The sequence below is a fragment of the Poecilia latipinna genome, unplaced genomic scaffold, assembly GCF_001443285.1.
Source record: "Poecilia latipinna isolate Pla-1442-1.1 unplaced genomic scaffold, P_latipinna-1.0 Scaffold587, whole genome shotgun sequence".
Taxonomy (NCBI): Eukaryota; Metazoa; Chordata; class Actinopteri; order Cyprinodontiformes; family Poeciliidae; genus Poecilia; species Poecilia latipinna.
Window position 1 is genome coordinate 202,295 of NW_015113203.1, and position 21,826 is coordinate 224,120.

General features: G+C 39.9%; 2 protein-coding genes across 8 annotated transcripts in view; both read left to right on the forward strand.

Annotated features, from left to right (window-relative positions):
- Window positions 1-5,075, forward strand: part of unm_hu7912 (un-named hu7912) — an 11,352-nt gene extending 6,277 nt beyond the window's left edge. The window contains exon 2 of the mRNA XM_015042390.1: window positions 539-5,075. Coding sequence (XP_014897876.1) covers window positions 591-3,791 — 3,201 coding nt within the window. The 5' untranslated portion in view covers window positions 539-590 and the 3' untranslated portion in view covers window positions 3,792-5,075. The remainder of the gene's footprint in view (window positions 1-538) is intronic.
- Window positions 5,076-6,912: 1,837 nt separating this feature from the next.
- Window positions 6,913-21,826, forward strand: part of gapvd1 (GTPase activating protein and VPS9 domains 1) — a 32,806-nt gene continuing 17,892 nt past the window's right edge. For 2 of the 7 annotated variants that reach the window (XM_015042391.1, XM_015042393.1), the window contains exons 1-10: window positions 6,913-7,077; window positions 15,013-15,231; window positions 15,653-15,920; window positions 16,002-16,574; window positions 16,664-16,747; window positions 17,223-17,357; window positions 18,507-18,699; window positions 19,213-19,293; window positions 21,105-21,262; window positions 21,586-21,715. In XM_015042391.1, coding sequence (XP_014897877.1) covers window positions 15,047-15,231; window positions 15,653-15,920; window positions 16,002-16,574; window positions 16,664-16,747; window positions 17,223-17,357; window positions 18,507-18,699; window positions 19,213-19,293; window positions 21,105-21,262; window positions 21,586-21,715 — 1,807 coding nt within the window. In that variant the 5' untranslated portion in view covers window positions 6,913-7,077; window positions 15,013-15,046. The remainder of the gene's footprint in view (window positions 7,078-15,012; window positions 15,232-15,652; window positions 15,921-16,001; window positions 16,575-16,663; window positions 16,748-17,222; window positions 17,358-18,506; window positions 18,700-19,212; window positions 19,294-21,104; window positions 21,263-21,585; window positions 21,716-21,826) is intronic. The other 5 variants (XM_015042395.1, XM_015042397.1, XM_015042396.1 and 2 more) reach the window with 3 other exon arrangements.

A 21,826-nucleotide genomic window follows, 5' to 3' on the forward strand; every position in this document is an offset into this window, starting at 1 on the left:
ATATATATATATATATATTAATCATGAATTGAACCTAAGCTGAAGTTCTTTTGCTGTTTTTGGCAACAATACATCTTAGCAGTATCAATAAAAACTATTTTTGGATCAAATTGTACATAAATGCCAATTTGTTGTGTGTACTGGCATGTGTACATATTTTTTCCCTTTCTTTCTTTAACTTAGTTACGAAAGAATGATTTTCTTTCTAAAATATGCTATTTTAGAAATGTTTCTTGTCTAAAAAAAGTATATGCCTTGATTACTCTTTTATGTTAACTGTTAACACAAGCCTTAAAAGAGGAAAATGATTGCTACTTTGTTTACATACTTTGATGCGGTATGATTCTTGCCATGGCAACCATACAGAGTAACAGAGTATCTAACTATTTACTTAGAGGCACCTTTGCTGGTATCAGTTGTCCCTGAGTAATACTTACTTAAAGCACTGGGTTTCCATTACATATATGTGTGTGGCTTCTAGGAAAAATAGAAATATGATGAAAAATGCATTTCTTTTGTCGCTCTGTCTCTTCCTTAGGCGGTCTTGATCCTAAATGGAACTGATAGGAGAGCCGTGAAGTTTCTTCAAGATGACCAGAACGCATCCCCCTGATATACTGGCGTCAAATCTGTACCGGGACATCACACTAGGCGACATTACTGGTCACTCTGTTTCTCTCTATTCCTCAAAGCAATGTGACTTGAAAATGCTCGATAAATCGGAGATAATTAATAAAAGACACTGCCGTAGTTTCGACTTCATTGAATCCCTGGATGACCCACAGTCCTTCTCCTCCTCAATGGAGCAACACTACAACAGGCCTGAAAATCAGCCATTAAACAAAGATCTCTGGAATGGACTTGATCAGCCAGGCCATCTTCGATTTTCATCTCCTGACCTTTTTAATACCAAGCAGTTCCAGCAGCAAGGTACCGAAGACAAAACAAGTTATCTTACGTGGTCAGAGTCCAAAAAGAGGTCAAGGTCTAAAAGTGCCCCTAGACTAAAGGCTACCCTCACCCCTGTCCCCATCTCTGTATCTCCACCACAAGCCAGGAATGGGAGGGACGGATCTCAGGCTGTTTCAGATTCCATGAGGACTGCTGAAACCCAACGGGAATCCACTAGCAGGCCTTTCTTGAATGAGGTGCATCCTATTAAACTACAGCCCCACACCCCCCTTTATGTCTCAGACTGTTTTGAGCAGGATAAAACTGAAAAACCAACTGTAAGCCCGCATGTCAGGTGCCGTGTGGACATCAAACCAGATGCTGCTGTACTGGAGCACACATCAAGGCAGATTCCCAACGCACATGGTGAACATCTTTTGCAAAGATACTCGCAGGCCAGTAGCAGGTCTGGTTTATATGTCCCACGGCACATTGCCTCTTCTCCAACACCAACTCCCAGTGAATGCTATAGTGGAGATTTTAGACAAGGATATCTCTATACCACCAGCATGTCTCCTATCTCCTACCAGCATCTAGACACACACCGGATGCCATCACCAACAACACCATATCTGAGCCAAGAACACAGAGCCTATTCTAATCCTAACATACCAACAAAGTTTTTCTATACAGAGGATGCTGTCCGGTATCCACTTCACCCCTATGCTAGGACATATTTCCAGGATGATCGGTCCAGCCTAACCAGTTTTGGTAGTACAACCCCAAGTCAGTATGATCCGAGGACTCGATGGGTGCACACACTTCCTGTGAGGTCATACTATACCGACCACCTTACCAACAGAGAGGCAGCTCACTCTGTATATAACAGACCTTACTCCACAAGTGAGAGAGGCTCATATTTTTCTCAAACTCCACTTTCTAGAGCTTACTATGGAGAAGACGGTCGGTTCACTCCATACAATATGAGTAGCTCAAGGCCGTTTTATTCTAAACCGTTCTCCTCTCCTGAAGAGCAGTACTTCCCCCCAAGGCTATACAACACAGAGGGTTATCGACGCCCTCGAATGTCTCAGGCCTTTTCAGATGACTGGTATCGCTCTAGTATTTCTGGTTTCTCGAGCCACTCATCGCAGAACACACCACCAAGAGTGAGACAAGACCTCAGCATTCCTCCGTGGTTTACTAACAGCTACACAGAGGCCAGTCGACTTGGAGCAGATGTTAAAAACCACTCTAAGTCTTGGGACAACATCATCTATCCACGGCATGAACGAGAGCAAACTGTGCCGCGTGGACGTAGCTATGAGAATCTGTTTCACCAAGCAAGGCAAGGGATTTCCTCTGATGTTACAGCTAAGCCGGTCATACTTAACCTTTCAAGTTCACCAAGGCGCTATGCTGCTCTATCTTTATCAGAGAACTCTTTAGAGAGGAATTCAAACAAACCATGGAGAAATTCTAAGAGTGGAAACTGGTTTGTTACGCCAGAGATCACCATAACAGACAATGACCTATGTGCAGGAAATGCCAGGCGTCGCGATGGCCATTCTGTCAGCTGGGATACTTCTGATGTTGATAATGCATCAACTCAGAGGCTACTTAACGAAAAGAAGCAATCCAACACGACAGAGGTCACCAAAGAAAGGAAACATAATAACTTCTCCCTCCAGCAGAGTTTGGAACAACTGGATGAACTCTTAGCTGATTTGGTGGTTGACTACAAACCCCCAACGAGCAAAAAATCCAGTGAAAATCTTTTAGACCAGTTAAAACAACTGATCACTGAAGACGACAAAAACACAGAATCCCCGGGACTCGAAAACTTAGAATGCCTCAGTACACAGCTTCCATCATCTAAATCCAGCCCAGACACATTGAAAGATCCTGATAGTGGATGTGATGCTTTCCAAAGGAGCGCAGAAGAATGTTCTCCAGACCACAGCACAGATGAAGATGACACCATGGCATGTGCTAATAAGAAGTGCAATCGGATTGAGAGCATGTTCAATGCTTGCTTGTACTACAAGTCCTGTCACAGTTGCTATACCTTTTACTGCTCAAGAAATTGTCGCAGGGATGACTGGGAGATCCATAAAGAGACATGCCTCTATGGTCGTGTCAGCAGTGTGTGTCGGCATACCCTTAAGTTCTGCAGAGAGAATTCAGAAATCCACAAGGCCTTCTCACGCATCGCTAAAGCGGGCTACCTCTCCAGAGGGAGAGGGGTTCTCTTTTTGGGTTTTGCAAATCCAGAGACTGCAGAGAACTTCTTGCAAGTTGGACTGGAAAGCCTCCTCATGTCTCCTACATATTTGTCTCTTAGAGAGCTGGATGGATTTAAGGACAACCTTGGAGAATATTGCAAGGAATTGCAGCAGGCAGGCAATGAATATGACCCCAATGAATGTTTCCTTCTGAATGTATCAGTAGCTGTTGGTGAACTAGTGCCTAACAGACCTTCACCAAGGGTCCCAGCACCAACAGTTAGAAAATATGCAAAGGTGTCCTTGGCCTCCTCGAGTCCAGACAAAAAAGTGCTCAAGAAGGACGATGAAATGGAAACTCTCATTCTCACACCACCCCCAGGCACACCCGACATTGACAAAGAAGGGGAGGAGGGAAGGAAAGCGAGGGAGGTGTGCTTCGTCAACATCCAGCGTGAACTCAGGACCAGGGGAGTCTTCCTCCGTCATGAGTACCCCAAAATCTATAATCAGCTGTGCGAGTTTGTGGAGAGTAACAAAAGGTTCACTCCCACAACAATTTACCCAATAGACAAGAGAACAGGGAAGCAGTTCATGTGCATGATCATGGCGGCATCTGAGCCAAGAACACTTGACTGGTTGGGTACTCCTCATCTTTTAGACGATATTATATAGCATAACACTTAATAGTAACAATAATGATGTCAGCAGCACTAATTGTATTTACTGTTAATTCATATGGTGGTTTGGAAAATTGAACAACTGTACATGTATAAATATGTGACTTAACTTACTCATTTTCTCACCCTCTCTTAGTTTTGTCTGTTCCCAAACTCTCCCCCAATTCAAAGACAAAACAAAATGCACTTTTCAAGGTTTACCTGTGTTGGCTTGTTTCGATCATGATGCACTCAGAAGAACTTATAGCCTGCATGTAGACTAGGCTTAAACCCAGTTATTCAGGTGTTTTAAAGTGTAGGAAGACAAATATATCAAGCACATATTATTCAGGGAGTGCACTTCCATTCACTCCATGTTGTAGTAAAGCCAGCCCAAACCATATTGCAATGGTAATTTTATTTTCACTATCAAATGTTATATCAGAAATTTAAAGGCCATGTTGCAGTGGTTGTAATATTACAACTGTTTGTATTCAAGTATTTCCTTGGTATGGTCATGTGGATATTATTTAGCAACACTTTATTCAATGATGTTTCATAGACAAAGAAGTACAATCGAACCATCTATTTTTTTTTTTTTTGCCAGTCTGACTAAGCATTTTAGTTGGAGCTTATCTCATTTAATACTAATGCTTGATGTCATTCTTGTAAAACATTGCATAGTATGAAAGTGGCCTTCAGTTAAGAACAAACAAATGCATTTGACACAGAGCAATGTATGGGATAGGTATTTCTAAAGTATTAAGAGCTTTAGATATAGGTTGTTTAACTAGAACTGTACATAGATAACTATTTTGCTCAAAGCATGTTATTTATATTTAAGTATTTTTAATTGCTTTTGCTTATAAGTGAATTTATTATGTTGACAACAGCTGCTGCTTAAAAATGCAAGAGGTATATCACACCGTATTTACTGGATATTGGATCATTTGAATATCTTGACCTAGAGACCTCATTGAAACTATTACCACCACACATTCTGAATTTAACCATATGCAATGAAAGAGCAACCTTGATTTGTAAAATCCTATTTTACTATAAAAACCGAATAATTCCTTTAAATTAAGAGTTGTTTGCACTAAGACATGAGTCCTAAATGATAGTGTTCCTAACAAAGCTCCAGCACTGAACTTAGCCTGCTTTAATTACCCTTGTTCACTAAGCTAAGGTTGCTCTTTTACTGGATTATATATCTTTGTGCAAGAGCTCTCTTCAAGTTTCTATTTTGTGATGTTTCTAACCTCTGTATAAATATATAATAAATGGATTTTAACAAGTGGCCAAGTGTGAAATATTTTAACTTAGTTTAGATTTAACGGAGTTCCATTTAGCAACAGCACCTCTTTTAGTGTTCAACCGAGATTTCAGCTGCCAGAACAAGTGTCAAACTTGAACAAGTATTTTTAAGGAAACTTAAATTAAATATTTTATACATACTGAATCCAATGTTGTTAGTAATTTAAGTCTTTCAATAGAATATGAAATACGTGTTAGTATAGCATTATCAGGCAGATAAAGTAAGTTTGGGGATTGTTAACATTTTAGCTAAGTAGCTTTCATCCAAACCTTATTTTTAATAGCTTTTTCAGGAGGATTTAGTTCCAGTTATCAGCATAGTGACTTGTTTAAACAATGTTTTTCCACAAAATGTGAGTGAGCATCAAATCTTTGCTGTTCTTGCTGCAAAGAAGAACAGCAGCAAGAAATGCCAGGGCTCTGTGGCATTTCTGTTGTTAGAGCACAACCAAGTGGAGGAAAACACTTACTACTTCCACTAATATTTTCGACAACCTGCATGAACTTATGGAGGCCCAAAACTCCATATTTAACAACCTCTACTCGTGAACTCTGAGTTCCTTTCATGTTTGAATAAATAAATTGCAAAAAAAAAAAAAAAAATGTAGGTATTATTTTTCATGTTAATACTAGTTAGCTTGTTACAAATTACAACAGAGGGCATGTCCCACTGGTTTTTCAAAATGGAAACTGAACATGGTTATGTCAGTCTTATTCCCAGATCAATGTTATGATTGATTTCAGAGCCAATAAAGTAGTCAGCAGCACTCGTTATTCGCTCCTGTCTGTTTTACCAATAAAAGTGATTCTGACTCTTCTTTATAGAAAACAAACATACTGCCTAAATGATGTGAAATTAAGAAAGGGACTTGACAAGATAAATCCACACTACAGTGCTGTCAGTGCTATCATGCGATAAAAAATACATAAAACTATAGAAATAAATTTGGTTTGAGAATGGTACCAGAGAAGTAGTTCCGTAGACAGAAATTATTTTTGTGAAAAAATGGAAGATCAAAAAACATCTTAGACTTGAGCAGCTCGTCCTGGCAGCATGTTAGAATAGCTCTGCTACATTAGTTCTGATATGTTCTTTTTGCAGACGCATCTTTTGTTCATCTTTTTTTGGTTGAAGCATTGCTTTTTTGACAATTACTCCCTATGGCTTGGATGCTATGAAGCTGGAAGGTTTTGGGCTCTTTCTTTTTTTATTTACTGACTGTTGTTATGTTGCATAACCTTTTCTCCTCCCCCCACATCTGGGAACGGCTGATTGGGATCCCCAAAACTCAAGTAGTATCTGAACTATGACCCCCAAATCCTAGAGAAGTTGAAACGGAGGCTTCATGGGTGCATAGCAGGACAACAGAGCAGAAAGCGGCAAAGGTAAATGAGGTGGATCAGCAGTGCATGCTAACAACATATGGTAGTGTTATCCAGGACATGCCACTGTGAAATATCGCCTCTGTCCCTGAATGTTGAGCTGTTACCATGTCATGACAGTCATGAGACTACCATTCATCAACAGTCTTCAGTAAGAGGCCTAAGAGTTGTTGCTAGATGGACTGCTACTGGAGAGCCCTCCTGCCCAGAGCAAGACCATTCACAACTCTGAAGATACTTGGATGATGAGTACACACAACATTTATTTTCCCTTTGGAATAAAAAAAAAATAATAATATACCGTAGGTAATTTTAAACATATGGATAATTTCCCAAAGCACTGGTGAATGGTGTGCATGTCTGCTCACTTTGTAAGATGCACAGTACATACCTGTTTATTTTAAAGTGGGAAGCTCCCTTTAACAGCAACAACTCCCCGTCTGCGCATGTCTCCTCGTGATGACAGCAAATGACAGTACTGTTTAGCTGCAGCCAGTGTTAAACCGCTAACCGCCAACAAACAGTTCTTCTGCTCTGACAAGTCTAATGACTAGCCGTGTTTAGAGACTCGGAGAATAACCTGCAGAGGCCAGTTACACTTGGTAAGTAGCACGACCTTCGTCACGCCAAGTATTTTGAACAACGTCTGGTCTCTGTGGATCTCATAGTCGAAGGCTAAGCTAAGTCTGCTAGCTTATCCTTAGCTTTCGTTGCTAGAATTGCTAACGTTAATGTTAGCCTGCTCACCAGGTTGCATTCTGCGCCCCTCCTCCAAATCAGTGCAAACACACACTTTGTCGTTTACTCGTCCGTTTGTTCCACTTTGGTTTCTTTGATTGCCTTCATTTTTTTCCGTTGTCCGTTGGGTTTATCCGTCAAACTGGTCGTTCAATGGTACTTTACACAGAGAAAGAGCCCTGGACAAGCCACCTTAGCTGGCGATATAAAACCTTACTTGACGTTAATAAAAGCTATCGGGATTTATTGACTGCCTTGCTTAGCAGGAGGTTTCCTTCTTCATCTTTTAACGGTAAGACTTTGAGTTTTATGCCTTAAAACAGTTGGCAGTTTAACAAAATGTGTCCCCTTCCAGCCCGTGAGAGGAATGTCCGAGCTAAAATACCAAGCTGCACAATAGATGATGGGACGCTGAAACGAGTTAGGCCTGGTGTAGTAGTTGAACAGCATGCTGTCATTTGACACGATAAAATGTTTAAACACCAAATATTACTGGCAGCTGTTTGTAGCAACTGGAGATTAAGGAGGAGACGAACATAATCATGTCCTCATTTTTCCCCAAGATACTGTAATGACAACAATAAGTAGGGTGATTAATGAGACAATTGCTTTCCTGTTGTATTCCACTAAAGGAGAATGTTATCAACTCATTACTTGCTGAAAAATAATGGAAACGTCATAGCAACGTTAATAAGTGACGTTCTAGAAACTACACTGCATCTCCTAAATTGTGTGTACTTTAGTACTTTGTTTAATATGAACTTTAGAGATTACTACATTCTGATCGACTTCATGTGAAGCTTAGTCAACAAGCTTTTACTTCAACTGTCCTGCTGATTTAATCACATTACTCGGAAATTGTCAGTTTTTATATTTAGTGACAAACATCATGACTTAGATTGAATAAGGCCCATGTGATTACACATCCTGCTTACAAGTTTATTCAGTTATGAAAGATATTCCGGCTTACTAACACATTTTGCTTGAATTCATTCTGACTCAGACCTTAAAGTTCCTTTCCTTCTGCTGAATCGTAATTTTTCATTGACCCTATTGTAATAGTTATCCGATTCCAGATGTGCGTAGTATTAATTATTGATTGATAGTAAAATTCCCAGAAGATCTGAGTTTGGCGTTCTAAACCGAATGTTTCAGCTTTCCTAAACAATCTTTCTATGCATATTTTTTTATTGTGATGCCCATGCTGATCCAAAACTAATGTGGTTGCTTTACTACAACCACATTCTCTGACAGATGCTTTGAAATCGCCTCTGCTTCAGATCCACTTAATTAATGGCTGCTCATCATGACTGTAAGGCCAGAAAGAACTAGTTTGAACTGTTTATTATAGTTCTAAATAGTAAGTAGAATTAGCAAAAAATCATCATCAGTCATAAACTCCACCTTTAACTTTGAAATATGCTGGCTACTTTATAATTGTTTTCTGTTGTTTGATTAAAAAGGCCATGTTTGAGCTTTATTTGTGAATTAAGGGACTTCTGACCAGAACATGCACCTGTTGCACAACGGTCTGTTTACAAAGCGTGCACCAATAACTGAGGGACATATTTTAAAGGGGCAGTATTGCATATTTTTCTGGCACATAGTGTCAGTTTTGGCACAGTCAAGTAACTACGTTACCCTCAGTTGTTATAAAACTGCTGAAATTTCACTTCACAGTTTGTCTTTAAGTTGGCCTCTGTTTCTTTAAGAAGCTCCTACTCTAACAGTGCTCCTCCATTATGTTGTTTATAACTATTCTTTGGTTTGTGGAAGCTCAGTGGGAGCTGCAGCTCCAATGAGGAGCTTTGAGGAAATAGGCGGCAATTTGTGAGAGCATGCTTTTAGGTACCCATGAGTGGTTGCCATGGGAGATCAAAGGATTTCTCACACATGTGTGAAAGAAATCAAAGCAACACACCAGGTGTGTTTTTGATGTGGGAATAACATTTTAACATGATATTTAACTCAGTTCCCTTTCATTAACTTTGACCTCTGTCACAGTGCTCTTCTGCCCCATGATTAGCTTTAGCCACTGAGCTACACAGAACATTTAAAGCTTTGGTTGAGAACTCAACCCTAATCAGTGGCAAATTGTCAGTCTGTTATTTTGTTGATGAAACTATCATGGCATAAAGCACTTCTTCATAGTCATCTAGCAAGCTTACATGTTAGTTGTTTAATTTTCTTCTATTTAGTACCACCTGAAGCACATTGATGACTCTGATCACTGTATTGCAGGTACAATTTAACATGTTTCAAGCCCATTGCTGCAGTTCTGCTGATCAGAACCGACGCTGTGTGGCTCGTAGCACTTAGCGCTCTTAGCTGCTGTTCAGCTTTAAAAATACCAACCCACTTTATTCTTAATGATGGATAATGGCGATCTTACATTTGTGGATGAACTAATACACCTCTTTTATTGTGCCTTCACTGAATAGAAACCTCAGTATCCGGACGTCTAAAAGCCTGTTTTATTAATGGTATTCTTTGCCGTAAGATGAAACATGATCCTGCTGTTCTGATCACTGTTGGAAAAACTTGAGATCTGAAGTGTGCGTACTGTGTGTCCTGGAACTGATTGTCCGGGTGTAACGGTCTCCTTAATGTGCTCCCCCTCCCCGCCCCCGTTTTTTGAAAATGAGTTTTGAACTAGAAAGGTTGTTGTACATGTTTGATTCATTTAGTGAGAAAACGCTGGAGCTTGCAGGACATTTTCAACAGTAAAGTAGCATTATTATGAATGAACAATAATTATTTTTGCAGAAAGTAGTCTTCTGTATCCTTAAATGGCTTCATTGTACATTCATGTTGATGCACAATTCTTTACATTAGTTTTAGAATTGCGTCACTCATGGTGGCAATTGTGCGTAAGTTATGATTTGTTCTTTTTGTTCTTTGTTTTTTTGTGGGTGAGGCATTGCATGTTTGGACAATTGTCCCCTCTGGTTTTGGATGTTGTGCAACTGGATGGATTATTGCTTTACCTTTTGACTTTCGGACAGTTATGATGTGTAGTTTAGGCAGCAAGATGTTGTTTTTACAACTGGGAGCAGCTGATTATCAGTTAAAACGCTCAAATAATACTTGAACTATGACCCAAAATACCAGAGGCGTTGAAACGGAGGCATCATGGATGCAGAGCAGGACCAAAGAGCAGAGACAAAAGGAGAAGTTCAAACCATTTCTTCTGTTGATGATAATAGGAAAGGATTTCGTCTCTCTGCCTGCTTTTCGAAACATATTTCAGATTTGTTGCAACACTGACTGCTACTGGACATCCTTCCTGCCCACAGCATCACCATCCACACCAACTCTTTGAAGATACTTTGACGATATGAGTTACATTATTTGTTCCCCTTTTGTAATGTGTAGTGTAAGAACTGATGCGCATTATTCATTAAAGTTCAGTTGACCTGTCCCGTAGACATTAATGTTTAGCTATTGTTTAACCTCATATAGACATTGTTGCTAACCATAACACAGAAGTTGATGCAGTTGCAGTCTGAGTGCTGACAGCACATTCCACAGCTGCTCTGCAACCGTCACCTGAAGTACCTCAGCGTTTTTAGCATAATCGTCTACCATGTCAAACTTAAAGTTCTGGATTTAGGTAATACAAATACACACGTTCAGGTCCTCCTTTCAATTTGTGGTCTCCGAAACGTTATAGAAAGCAGGGTGAGGGGTGGAGCCTGGCTTGTGAGACCAAGGTTCTTCAGGTAAAATGATTGAGTCTTTTTTTTTTTTTTTTTTTTTTACTCCTCACCCAGCTTGTTGTCCCTGAAAATCTGTCCAAGCACTCCAAGCTGGAATTTATTAAGTTTTCCAGAAATATTTCTCAGAAGGAGGAAAGGGTCGGTTTTGATGAACTACATGGGCTTCAGTTGTACTATTCACTTGCTAAGCAGTGTAAGAAATTTTCAGAAAAGGAAGTGTGAAGAGGATGTTTGCTCAGAGTCACGAATGCCTTTTGTGGAAAGTGAAATTCTTTTAATAGCTGTCAGAAACGCTTTGTACTTTTGGTTGGGCTGCCTGAAAGCGTGTGGGATCATGTACCAGGAGGACTGGCCAGTGTTCCATACCTGATCGCTCTGGCATGCAAAATTCCTGCCTCCTCGCCTTGTTTTTGCATCACCTGTTATTTCTCGCTACCTTGTTAGAATAACAAATGACTGCTCAACAACTGGCCCTGTTGTGATTCATGTTAGGAATATTTAGTGGCTGTCGCCTCCTGTACTAAGATTAGCATCCTCATTCAGGACTCTTAAGAGTTGCAGATTATCCACATAGTGTGTTACTGGGTTTCTCTTCTGCTTCCGAGTTCCCCAGTGCTCTCCCTGACTGACTCACCAGTTAGCTCTAAACTGTGGATTTTAACAGAGCTGATGGCGCACAGCCCAGTGACAGCGGTCCTCCTTCCTGCTAGCCACTTAGTATCCTGACTGCCTTTTTCACTTCTGTGTGAAGAATGCTCCTTGTTAAGAATATGATTGTGCATGTGAAAGTGAGTCATAAGCTTGAGCCTGGTGGGTTTTTGAGGGGAAGAGTTCAGCAGTTGGTGGTAATATGGTTGCCAGTTACATTAATCTGGTTACTGGATTAAAAATAGTCTTTCTCCAAGTGGATTACACAGAACTATTTCACTGATGTTGTTATGGAAACAATTTAGGAGACTGCTTTCTAAACAGCAATTCACTCCATGAGCATTCAATGCAGCTTCCTGTAAGGGTGGCAAAATAGTGGAATTACTACATTCTTTTAAGATAAACGGGAAGGTAAGTAATGTTCTGCAATTGTAAATTTTGCTAACACTTTGTGAAAATGTTAGGTTTGCACAATGCATTTTGTCATTGTATTCCCAATTTGCTCAAAGATTAGGTTCACAATAAGAGAGCAATGTAAAAAGCAAACTACATTTTAAATGACATACCTGTGTGCATTTTGTGTTCAGGATGAAATACTGCTATTTCTCCCTGACAAATAAGACGTAATATAGAAGATACTCTAAATGTGTTGGTGGAAAAAGTGAACTTATGAAACATATTGCTACTATTTCTAATAATAATACAGTAATAATAAAGCAAACTGATGGGAATATGTTTAGAAATCCATGTTTCCATAAATGGTGGATTGTTTTTTTTAAGAGCTTCAAATTGACAAATTGTGAGTGGGATTATTCCTGAGGAAAACAGTGTGTTTTTTATCTATATCACCAGACCGACCCAAATTACAATTTAATTGTGTAGTGCATTGCAGTAACGTGGAAAATCATAGAAATGTTCTTCAGCTGATAGAAGGCTGACTTTGTAATTGTCTTTATATGTCTCTGACGGTTCAGGTCTGAGTCCATTTGAGACCTGAATCCTCATCAGCAGTTTCCAGCTATAATGGCTGAGGCTGTGTGCTGACTCTTGATCATTCCTTCTTTGGTCCGAAAGTAATTACCAAAGTAATTATCAGTTTGTTTTTTGTTCAACAAAACCGATAAGTTTTGTAGACACAGGGAGAAAATTATGACACATGGATTGACTGAGAGAATTTTAGTTTTTTGATGATAAAATTATGATTATGAGGATAAAATTAATTCTCAAAAATACAATTTGTCCAATAATTGTATCACATATCAATAATCAAGACTGAATGATTATTGTTCACATTGAACCCGGGTTTTCCCAACATGAGCCAGCAACCAGGGAAAGCATCTGGAAGTTGAAGGAATGTGGCTCTTCAGGACTTGACTGAAGTCCTGATGATGCCGTCTTGGATGATGACGGAGGTTTGGAAATGTGCCGGGAACAAGTTGGCTTGCTCTGAAAAAGTAAACACAGTATGAAACTGTGTTTATGATGCCATGTTGACATTTACCACAATCAGTTTGTGTTTCCCCTGTAGAGTTGGTAGATTCCTGTCTTAAATATTACCATTTCCATTTACAGTATGTTTTTGTGACAGAACAGGACAACAAAAAAAGAGCAACTTAACACATTCAGCTGCCCCCCAACCTCTACAATCTTGATCTTGATGCATTATGTCTTCACTAATCTGAATCAGGAAAAGCTTCTTGACACGAGAGTCCCAAATCATTTGACCATTTTAATAGTTTGGCACATTTGTTTTTTTGCAATTACTATCCTAGAGTGTTTTTTTTTTTTNTTTTTTTNTTTTACGAGCATTATTTGTCTGCAGCTTTCCTTTCTTGCTTATCAACTGGTATTTCAAAGGCCTTTTGCTTTATGATTTGATACAGTAATTAACTGTAGAGCTTATCTTTTGTCTTAAGAAAACACATAACCAATTTAATTTGTCAAGCACATCAACAAAAACACTGTGGCTGTCTGTTAGATTGTGTGGGTTGATACTGCCTCACAGTCATTCCCACTCTCAGGCGGTTTTCTCTGCTCCCAGTCCTATTCTCTGCCCGGAGCCCCAATTCCACACTTTAATCTCTGTTTTCACTGTAAACAGCCGACTATAAAGAGGCCTTTGAGGGAAGGATTCACTGAGAAATCATTCAGATTTCATGCACTCAGCTTGGATTTCATATTAAGGCCGTGGGTATGCAAAAGAGTGATTTGCATTTTTTTTGGCCATGTGATGTCTGCTGGAGCTTTAGAGCTTTCTTTTGTTGTCATTGGGCCCTTCGTGAAAAGAATACAGAATGCAAATGATGGTTTTCCTCGCATGATGGGGCCGTCATCGCTCAAACTAATGGTCACCCAATACTTGGGAGAAAACGCAACCTTTTCCAAGTCCAGTTGAATACAAGTTCTTCATACATTATTTAGTTTTTTTAGGAGATTCTTAAAAAAATCTATCCTCAATAAAAATAAATAAAATAAACAAGCTGTTAAAGAAAAATGTTGTGAAACCTCTGGAGATGGTCGTGCAATTTGGGATACTTCATAAGATGAAGAACAATACTGAGCTCCTCTTAATCAGCCATACAACAACAGAGTATCTTCAGTCAGAGCCTTTGTCAGAGCCGCTGTAATCCAGACCGCTACAGAAGATTCTTCCTGCCCCCAGCCTTCAGTGTTTACAACTCGTTAAAAAACAGCACAGCCCATGTAAGGAGGCCTTAATCGAGGCGTCCATGGCCAAGGTCTCCATGACCATGGCCTCGACCATCTCCATGGAGGCCAATTCCGGCCATGAGGGCGAGTCTTGGTGGCCAGAATCGGGCCTGGTGACCCGATGTCTTCCCCCTCTCTCATGACCTACTTTCCTGTCAAACCACTCTCAAATAATGGCCACTAGAGCCAATAAAACCTTAGAATAATAATACAATAGGCCTCTGGATGACTGCCCTGTTCTAGGTGAAACCCTGCAGTTGTGGAAGCATTTAATTTCCCTTTGGGGCGATTAAAGTTGTTTTTTAATTGAATTGAATAGATATCTCATTAGATGAGCGAAACGTGTGATCTTTTTTTGTTTTCATTAAATAATTTAAGCCCACGGCTCTGAGAGTTCTCCAGTGAAGTGACTGGAGGAGTTTATGGTGCGATCCATTCAACCATAAATGCTGACTTCCTTTTTTGGAGAATAATGGAACTGAAACCCAAGCAGCGATAACCCTGATGATATCACTGTGGTCCGTTTCCCCAGACTTCAAAAAACCTCGTCTAAGCTTCATTAAAAGGCGTTATGCAACTGTTTATACCACCTGGTTAACAGGATTTTTATTTCCCGTCACATGTGTCTATGAGACGTTTTGATTGAAAGATTTTATTGTTTTTTTTTTGTTGAGCTTTTGACTTTGTCTCATTTTCTGATTTTTGTCTCCATTTGTTCTGCAGCCATTTTGTTCTCGGTCTGCGTGAGCCCGTGAAGATGGTGAAGCCAGACATCCACACTCTGGCCCACCACCTAAAGCAGGAGAGACTGTATGTGGCATCGGAGAAGCAGCTGATCCAGAGGCTCAACAGCGATGTGCTGAAGACGGCCGAGAGGCTGTACCGAGCGGCCTGGATCGCCAAGCAGCAGAGGATCAACCTCGATCGGCTCATTCTCACCAGGTCAGGCCGCCATGAGGCTTTCCGCTTTAGAAACCACAATTTTACATAAACCACCCCTCACAGAAGAGTCGGTAAAGCTTATTCCTGCCATGAGTCTGAAGCGTACGTCCTTTAACTCTTTGAAGAATCTTGTATTAGTATGAGTTATATTTAATTTCCCTGCGGGATCAAAAAAGTATTTTTGAATTGAACTGATTTCAGGGCTTTGAGTGGACCAATCAGGAAGCCCAGTATCAACCTTTCAAGACCAACTTTGCTATATGTCTGTGATCATTGTTCACCGTTTAAACTCTGTTTTAAGTTTTAACCATGTGTGGAGCCATTGTTGAGAGAAAATCAAAAACTAAATGTCTGTTGAAGCAAGAGTTTTTTTTTTTTCTTTTTTAAATCATATTGATTATGAAAAATCTTTGTCCGATAGTGTGGAGGCCTCTCCGGCTGAGTGCTGCCAACATGCCAAGATGCTGGAAGATACGCAGTTCATCGACGGCTACAAGACTCTGGGTTTCCAGGAGACGATCTATGGCGAGTTCTTGGCCAGGCTGAGGGAAAACCCCAGACTTGTTGCGTCCTGCCTTGTGGCAGGAGAAAGACTTAACCAGGAGCACACCCAGGGCGTCATCCACAACGTCTTCACCTCACTTTATGGCAACTGTATCATGCAGGAGGATGAGAGCTACCTGCTGCAGGTCAGAAGTTCAGAACAACAGTCTGGTAGGCATTCAAAAAGATGATTGGCTTTAACTTGTATCTATTTTTTTTCCTGGCAGGTGTTGCGATACCTGGTAGAATTCGAGCTGAAGGAGAACGACAACCCCCGCCGTCTTCTGCGGCGTGGAACCTGTGCCTTCAGCATCCTTTTCAAACTCTTCTCAGAGGGCCTGTACTCGGCCAAGCTCTTCCTCACCGCCACCCTTCACGAACCCATAATGCAGCTGCTGGTGGAGGACGAGGATCACCTGGAAACCGACCCGGCCAAGGTGACGGAGCGCCTCACCCCGGCCCAGCAGGAACGCTTCGGGGAGAAAGGCTCCGAGGACTACAAGCAGAGAGTTCAGGCGGCTGTGGAGGCCAACGAAGCCAAGCTGGTTGCCTTGGTGAACAAGTTCATCGGTTACCTGAAGCAGAACACCTACTGCTTCCCTCACAGCCTGCGCTGGATCGTGTCCCAGATGTACAAGACTCTGTCGTGTGTGGAGCGACTCGAGGTGGGCGAGGTGCGCACCATGTGCACCGACCTCCTGCTGACCTGTTTCATTTGCCCGGCTATAGTCAACCCAGAACAGTACGGCATTATCTCAGATGCACCCATCAATGAAGTGGCTCGTTTTAATCTCATGCAGGTGAGGTTCCTGAAGGATTCTGTCTGCGCTTATTTGCACATTAAGACCACAAAACAACTATCTGGGGCTGTTCTGCTTTTCTTCTACAGGTGGGGCAGCTTCTGCAGCAGCTAGCCATGGCTGATGATGATATAGACCCCAGGAGGAAAAGCAGTTTGTCTAAGTTTGATAAGGTGATTACAAACTATCTGAACACTGGTTGACCAATGATGAAGGCAAATTAATGTCTTTTTCTTAGTATTTGATTAAAAGGGCAATACTTAACAGTCTAATGCTGTGTAGTTCTGAAACGTTTAACTGGCTTAATCATGATAAATCAATTAAACTAATTTAGTTATTAATTAATCATTAAGTGGAGTATACACACTCAAAAAAAGGCCATTGACTGAAAAAAAAACAGTAATTAAGCCAAACCTGTACAAAAAAATATATACATTTTACATTGAGGGTAAAAACATTTTTGTAAATCTGTTAAATGTGCCCATTATTTAATCTGATTGATCATCAAAACTTATTGATAGAATAATTGATTATTAATTGTTAGCTGCAGCCCACTAGTTTAACTCGGGTATCAAGGTGCTTTGTGGAAAAGACACTTCTTGATGTGCTTTTAGAAAAACTTCTCTTTTGCTCTGTCCCCGTTTCCAGAGCTGTGTTGCTGCTTTTCTGGATGTGGTGATTGGAGGACGAGCAGTTGAGACCCCGCCCATGTCCTCCATGAATCTCCTCGAAGGGCTCAGTAGAACTGCAGTCTACATTACTCACAGTCAGTTGCTTGCACTGGTAGGTTTTGCTTAAGCAGTCCAAAAATATATAATGTTTGTTTTTTACTTTTGTTATTTCCTTACAAGTGCAATGTAAGGAAACCATCAACGTGTTATATCATAATTTTATGTGATGGATACTCACTGTGCATAACTGACAAGTATAAGGGAAGTGATTCATGGTTATTTTTTATAAGTTTTTTTACAGATAAAAATCTTAAAGGTGTGGTGTGCAATGTTCCTCCAAGGCTTACAGCAATTTAAGGAGGGAGCGTTTACACAGAGGAACACCAAAACAAATACATTAAGGATTCAAATATCAGGATCTTCCTATAACTAAAAGGAAAACTGAACTGCAGAAGCACAGTATTAACAAATTTAATTTCTCATTCTAGTGATCAAAAGATGATAAATTTGAATTTTTAAAAGAATAAGGTGCTTTATACAGAACATTGTATTAAATTTATATGCTTAATTTTTGAGTTTTCATATGAAAAAAAAATTTTCCCCCAAATTTATTGATTGGTTTTGTTTTTCCAGAGTTCCAATTATTGTATTTTGCACATGCTTTTTTCCCCCTCTACATTTCGTTTTTTCAGTTTTCATTCATTTTAGGCGTCTCGATCCAACCGTACTTGTAAAAAAAAAAAAAAAAAGACAAGACTGAAAAAGATTTGATTAAAAAAAAAAAAAACTCTGAAAAAAAAAAAAAAAAGCTTTTTAGGGCCTTGGTTTTAGAGTTAATAAAAAAAAACTCTTGAGCTAAGTATTCATGATAAAATATATTAGAAATAAAAAGAGCCATTTCACTGTTTTTTACAGATTGCTCTTCTTGGATCAGGTTTAGACTGTCCTCAGTATGATTTTTGCAGGTAAAAGTGTCTGCTTCTAGATGTGTGAAGCTGATCAATTTTTGCAGCTGTAAGTTCAGCAAATAGTGGTTGCACTCAGGGTGGCTATACACACCATGCTTTCCAGATTTTCCAATCACTAATGTATCATTTTCCAATCACTTTTTGATTGTGTTGTGCGTCTTAAAAAACTCTTAATTTCTTTTTAGACTTTAAAATGTCATGTATAAACTTGTCCAAGTCAACTAACTCACTTCTCCAAAACAGTTTAGGAATTCATGAGATTCTGAGAGAAATATCTTCCGTTTGTATCGTAGGTGGACTTTGTTCGGAGCGTGATGGCAGGCGACCACCTTCGAGAGGAGGAGCACATGGCCCTGGAGACCCTGCTGGCCAACGTCCCCCATTCTCGAACCGTGAAGAGCAACAGTTTGGAGCTGACTCCTTCCAACACCCCTCAGCTTTCCCCAGCTACAACCCCTGCCAACAAGAAGAACAGATTACCCATAGGTACCCTCCTGTGCTGCATTCTCCATCTGCGTCGTCTTGCTGTTCAGGTTTTCAGGTTCCATCGACTGACCTGTTTGTAGTGATGTCATTTTCAGATGTAAGGTAATAAAAGATGTGCACTAAACCTCATAAAAATTAGAACGAAGCAGAGCTGAGTGGTGAAAAGCTGTTTAATGGGAAGCTAATGAGCAACTTCTCCGCTTGTTACAGGGATAATTAGCATGCCCTGGATTAAGGTTCAATTACAGAAATGACAACCAATTAAATTACCAAATATAAATGAACTGTTTTAATTGTAATGGATAGAAAAAAGAAGCATAGAGCACTGCCATTAGGACTTTTTTCTCAAATGATGGTGTTAGCAGCACTCTTTCATAGAAATGAACCACTTGTGTTTGCTTCTTTTCAAACTCAGATGTTGACATGATGAATTCTGAGATACTGTGTTTGTTCTGTCTCCAACTCCCTATTTTGTCCTTCTCTTCTCCTCTCGTGCTGCCATTGAATGACAAGGACAACATTTAGCTGCTATAACATCCTGGGACCCCTCAACCACCACTCTGTCTGCTCACATTCCATTAGTAACCCCTTTTGGTGGGTAGCCTGTCGGTTAGCTTGGAGCCTCAGAGCACCTAACCCACCCACTGTTGTTGTCGTCTCACCCAGCCTTCGTGTCAGATAACACACATTAAGCTTTAGTCCGTTCTCCAAGCTGCACAATGACCACCGTGCTTTCTGTTGTGTAGCACTGCTGTCGTCCATGTGTGCACAGCTTTTATTAATCATGATAAAGACATTTTTTTTTTCTTTGTTTCTCTTACTGATTTTATTTAACCCGTTTTTTTATTATTATTTTTGCTTCATCAGATTTTGGCTATTCGTTACCAGGTAGAGTGGAGACAAAACATTATTTTCTTCTGTTCTGTGGGACTACAATAGCATTCATATTCGAACCAGCAGTGGAACTTTAGAAAATGTAATTTTTATCTTAGCATAAAAACAAAACATATTTTCTCTTGATGTGGTCTGAGCTGTGATCACAAGCCAAATACTGAAACCTCCAATCGGCAACAGGCTGAGTCTCAATTTGGAATCTGAAATCTGCATTGGCCAGGAAAAGTCTCACCAGCGCATCTCCAGTGGCGATAAGCGCCGTATGTAATATTTTTGAATACAGATGTATAATTATACAGCAACTTTGTAGTTACTGGCACTTCTAGTACAAATGTGTAAGAGGTTTTAAATAAATATTTTATGAGTAATCTCACACTGAATGTTTTCAATAATATAACCTCTAACTTAATTGAATTTATTCGGAAATGGGGGGAAAAAACACAATTAGAAATAATTAGATTTATGTATTAGAAGTGTCTCTTCTAAGAATCCCTTTTGAAATAAACATTACTAACACACATTTTTAAAATATTTCTTTAAACTTTTATTAAATTTTTTAGACTATTTTTTTATTATTAAAATGTATATAAAAAATAAACTCTTGAATTATCTGGATTTTTTTTAATCAGTGGAATTGGAAAAATAAATTGTACTAGAAGACATGGAGGCATAAAAAGACATGCTGGCTTTTATTTTTGGAGCCCATGAAAAGTGATGCATGAGCTTTTCTATACGTCTGCATTTAAGCAGCCTAACAAATTAACTGCTGCTTCTAATCCATACACAACAGGCATGGGACGGTGTGTGAACCTCGAGTAAAAATTGCACAGTATATACGCAGCAAGTTATAATTAAAATGTGCAGATATAGAATTAAATTACAAGTAAATTTGGTTATTGTGTAAAATATTCTACCTTTTTTCTTTCTTCCTGTGTTTTCTACAAAGCAAGTAAAATGAGCCGCAAATTAGCTTGTTAATTAAATCAAACTATCTGCTTGGATAGCCAGCCTGCAGTGGGCTGATTAATAAGCATGCAGGTCATGGCTCGTCAGCTATAGCCTTGGTAACAGCGAAATCGTAACACAATTGGTGCCAGTATCAGCCAGCTGACTGGCAGTGCGCAGCACTGCGGAAATGGCAGCACTGCATTCAGCTGAGCATCATGAGCGATTTAGAGGTTTGAACACCGTGACCTTTTGAAATCTTGGTCACCAGTAACCGACCCATGCCTAATACAGTTAAATAATTCACTTTTATGTATTACTAACACCTTTAATCTAAATTAAAATCATATTAGTTTATATTAATAGCTGTCTTTGTGTCGTTACGGTTTTATGTTTTCTTTCTTAGACTTGTGATTTATTATCAGTGCTTAAATTTTGTTCTCTTTAGCTTTTTTGGGGGGGGGTGGCTGGCTTGGGGGGAAGACATTTTAAAGTTGTTGTTTTTTTTTTTTTAAAGTTTAACATTTTTAAAATACGTTGTCTTTTCTCTGTCACCTACAACCCAGCAGCTGCTCGCAGCCGTAGCCGTACCAACATAGCCCAGGAGGGGGAGGCAGAGGCCAGCTCCCAGGAGTCCCTGCAGGAGTTGATGCCAGAGGAGGTGCTAGTAATTTCACTCGGAACTGGCCCTCAAACTGTCCCTGGGATGATGTCAGAGAATGAGGTAATGGGACTTGAATTAATGTACTCATTTGGAGGGGGAGATGATGATGTGATAAATTCAGCCCAATATTATTTCCTGTCACTGAAGGGGAGTGAGATCTCTCATCGTCTCTACTATGCATTTTACATTCCCAACAAAGGAAAGGCAAAGAAATGGAATATGTTCGTTGTGGAAAACTAATTCTCTGCTCCAAATGAAATTTGAACTGCTGTCGTTGAATTGGGTAACCCTTCCCCCCCCTCTAACCAGAAGGATTCTTGTCAATGCAGGATCAGAGAGCTGGTTTCTATGAGCTGTCTGTTTATCCTTCCTCTTCTCTGCAGGTTTTAAACTTGCAGATGGCTGATGGGCCCCAGGGGGACGGCCCGGCTGACGACACTAAGCTGCATGGTAAACCAGACAAAACCCTGCGCTTCTCGCTGTGCAGTGACAACTTGGAAGGAATCTCAGAGGGTCAGTCTGCAGCCTGAGGTCAAACAGTTAACGCATGGCGAAACACAACTGGTTGACTTTTTTGTGTATTTTTACAAGAGGGAAGTAAAATATTTTTCCTCTTTTCATGCA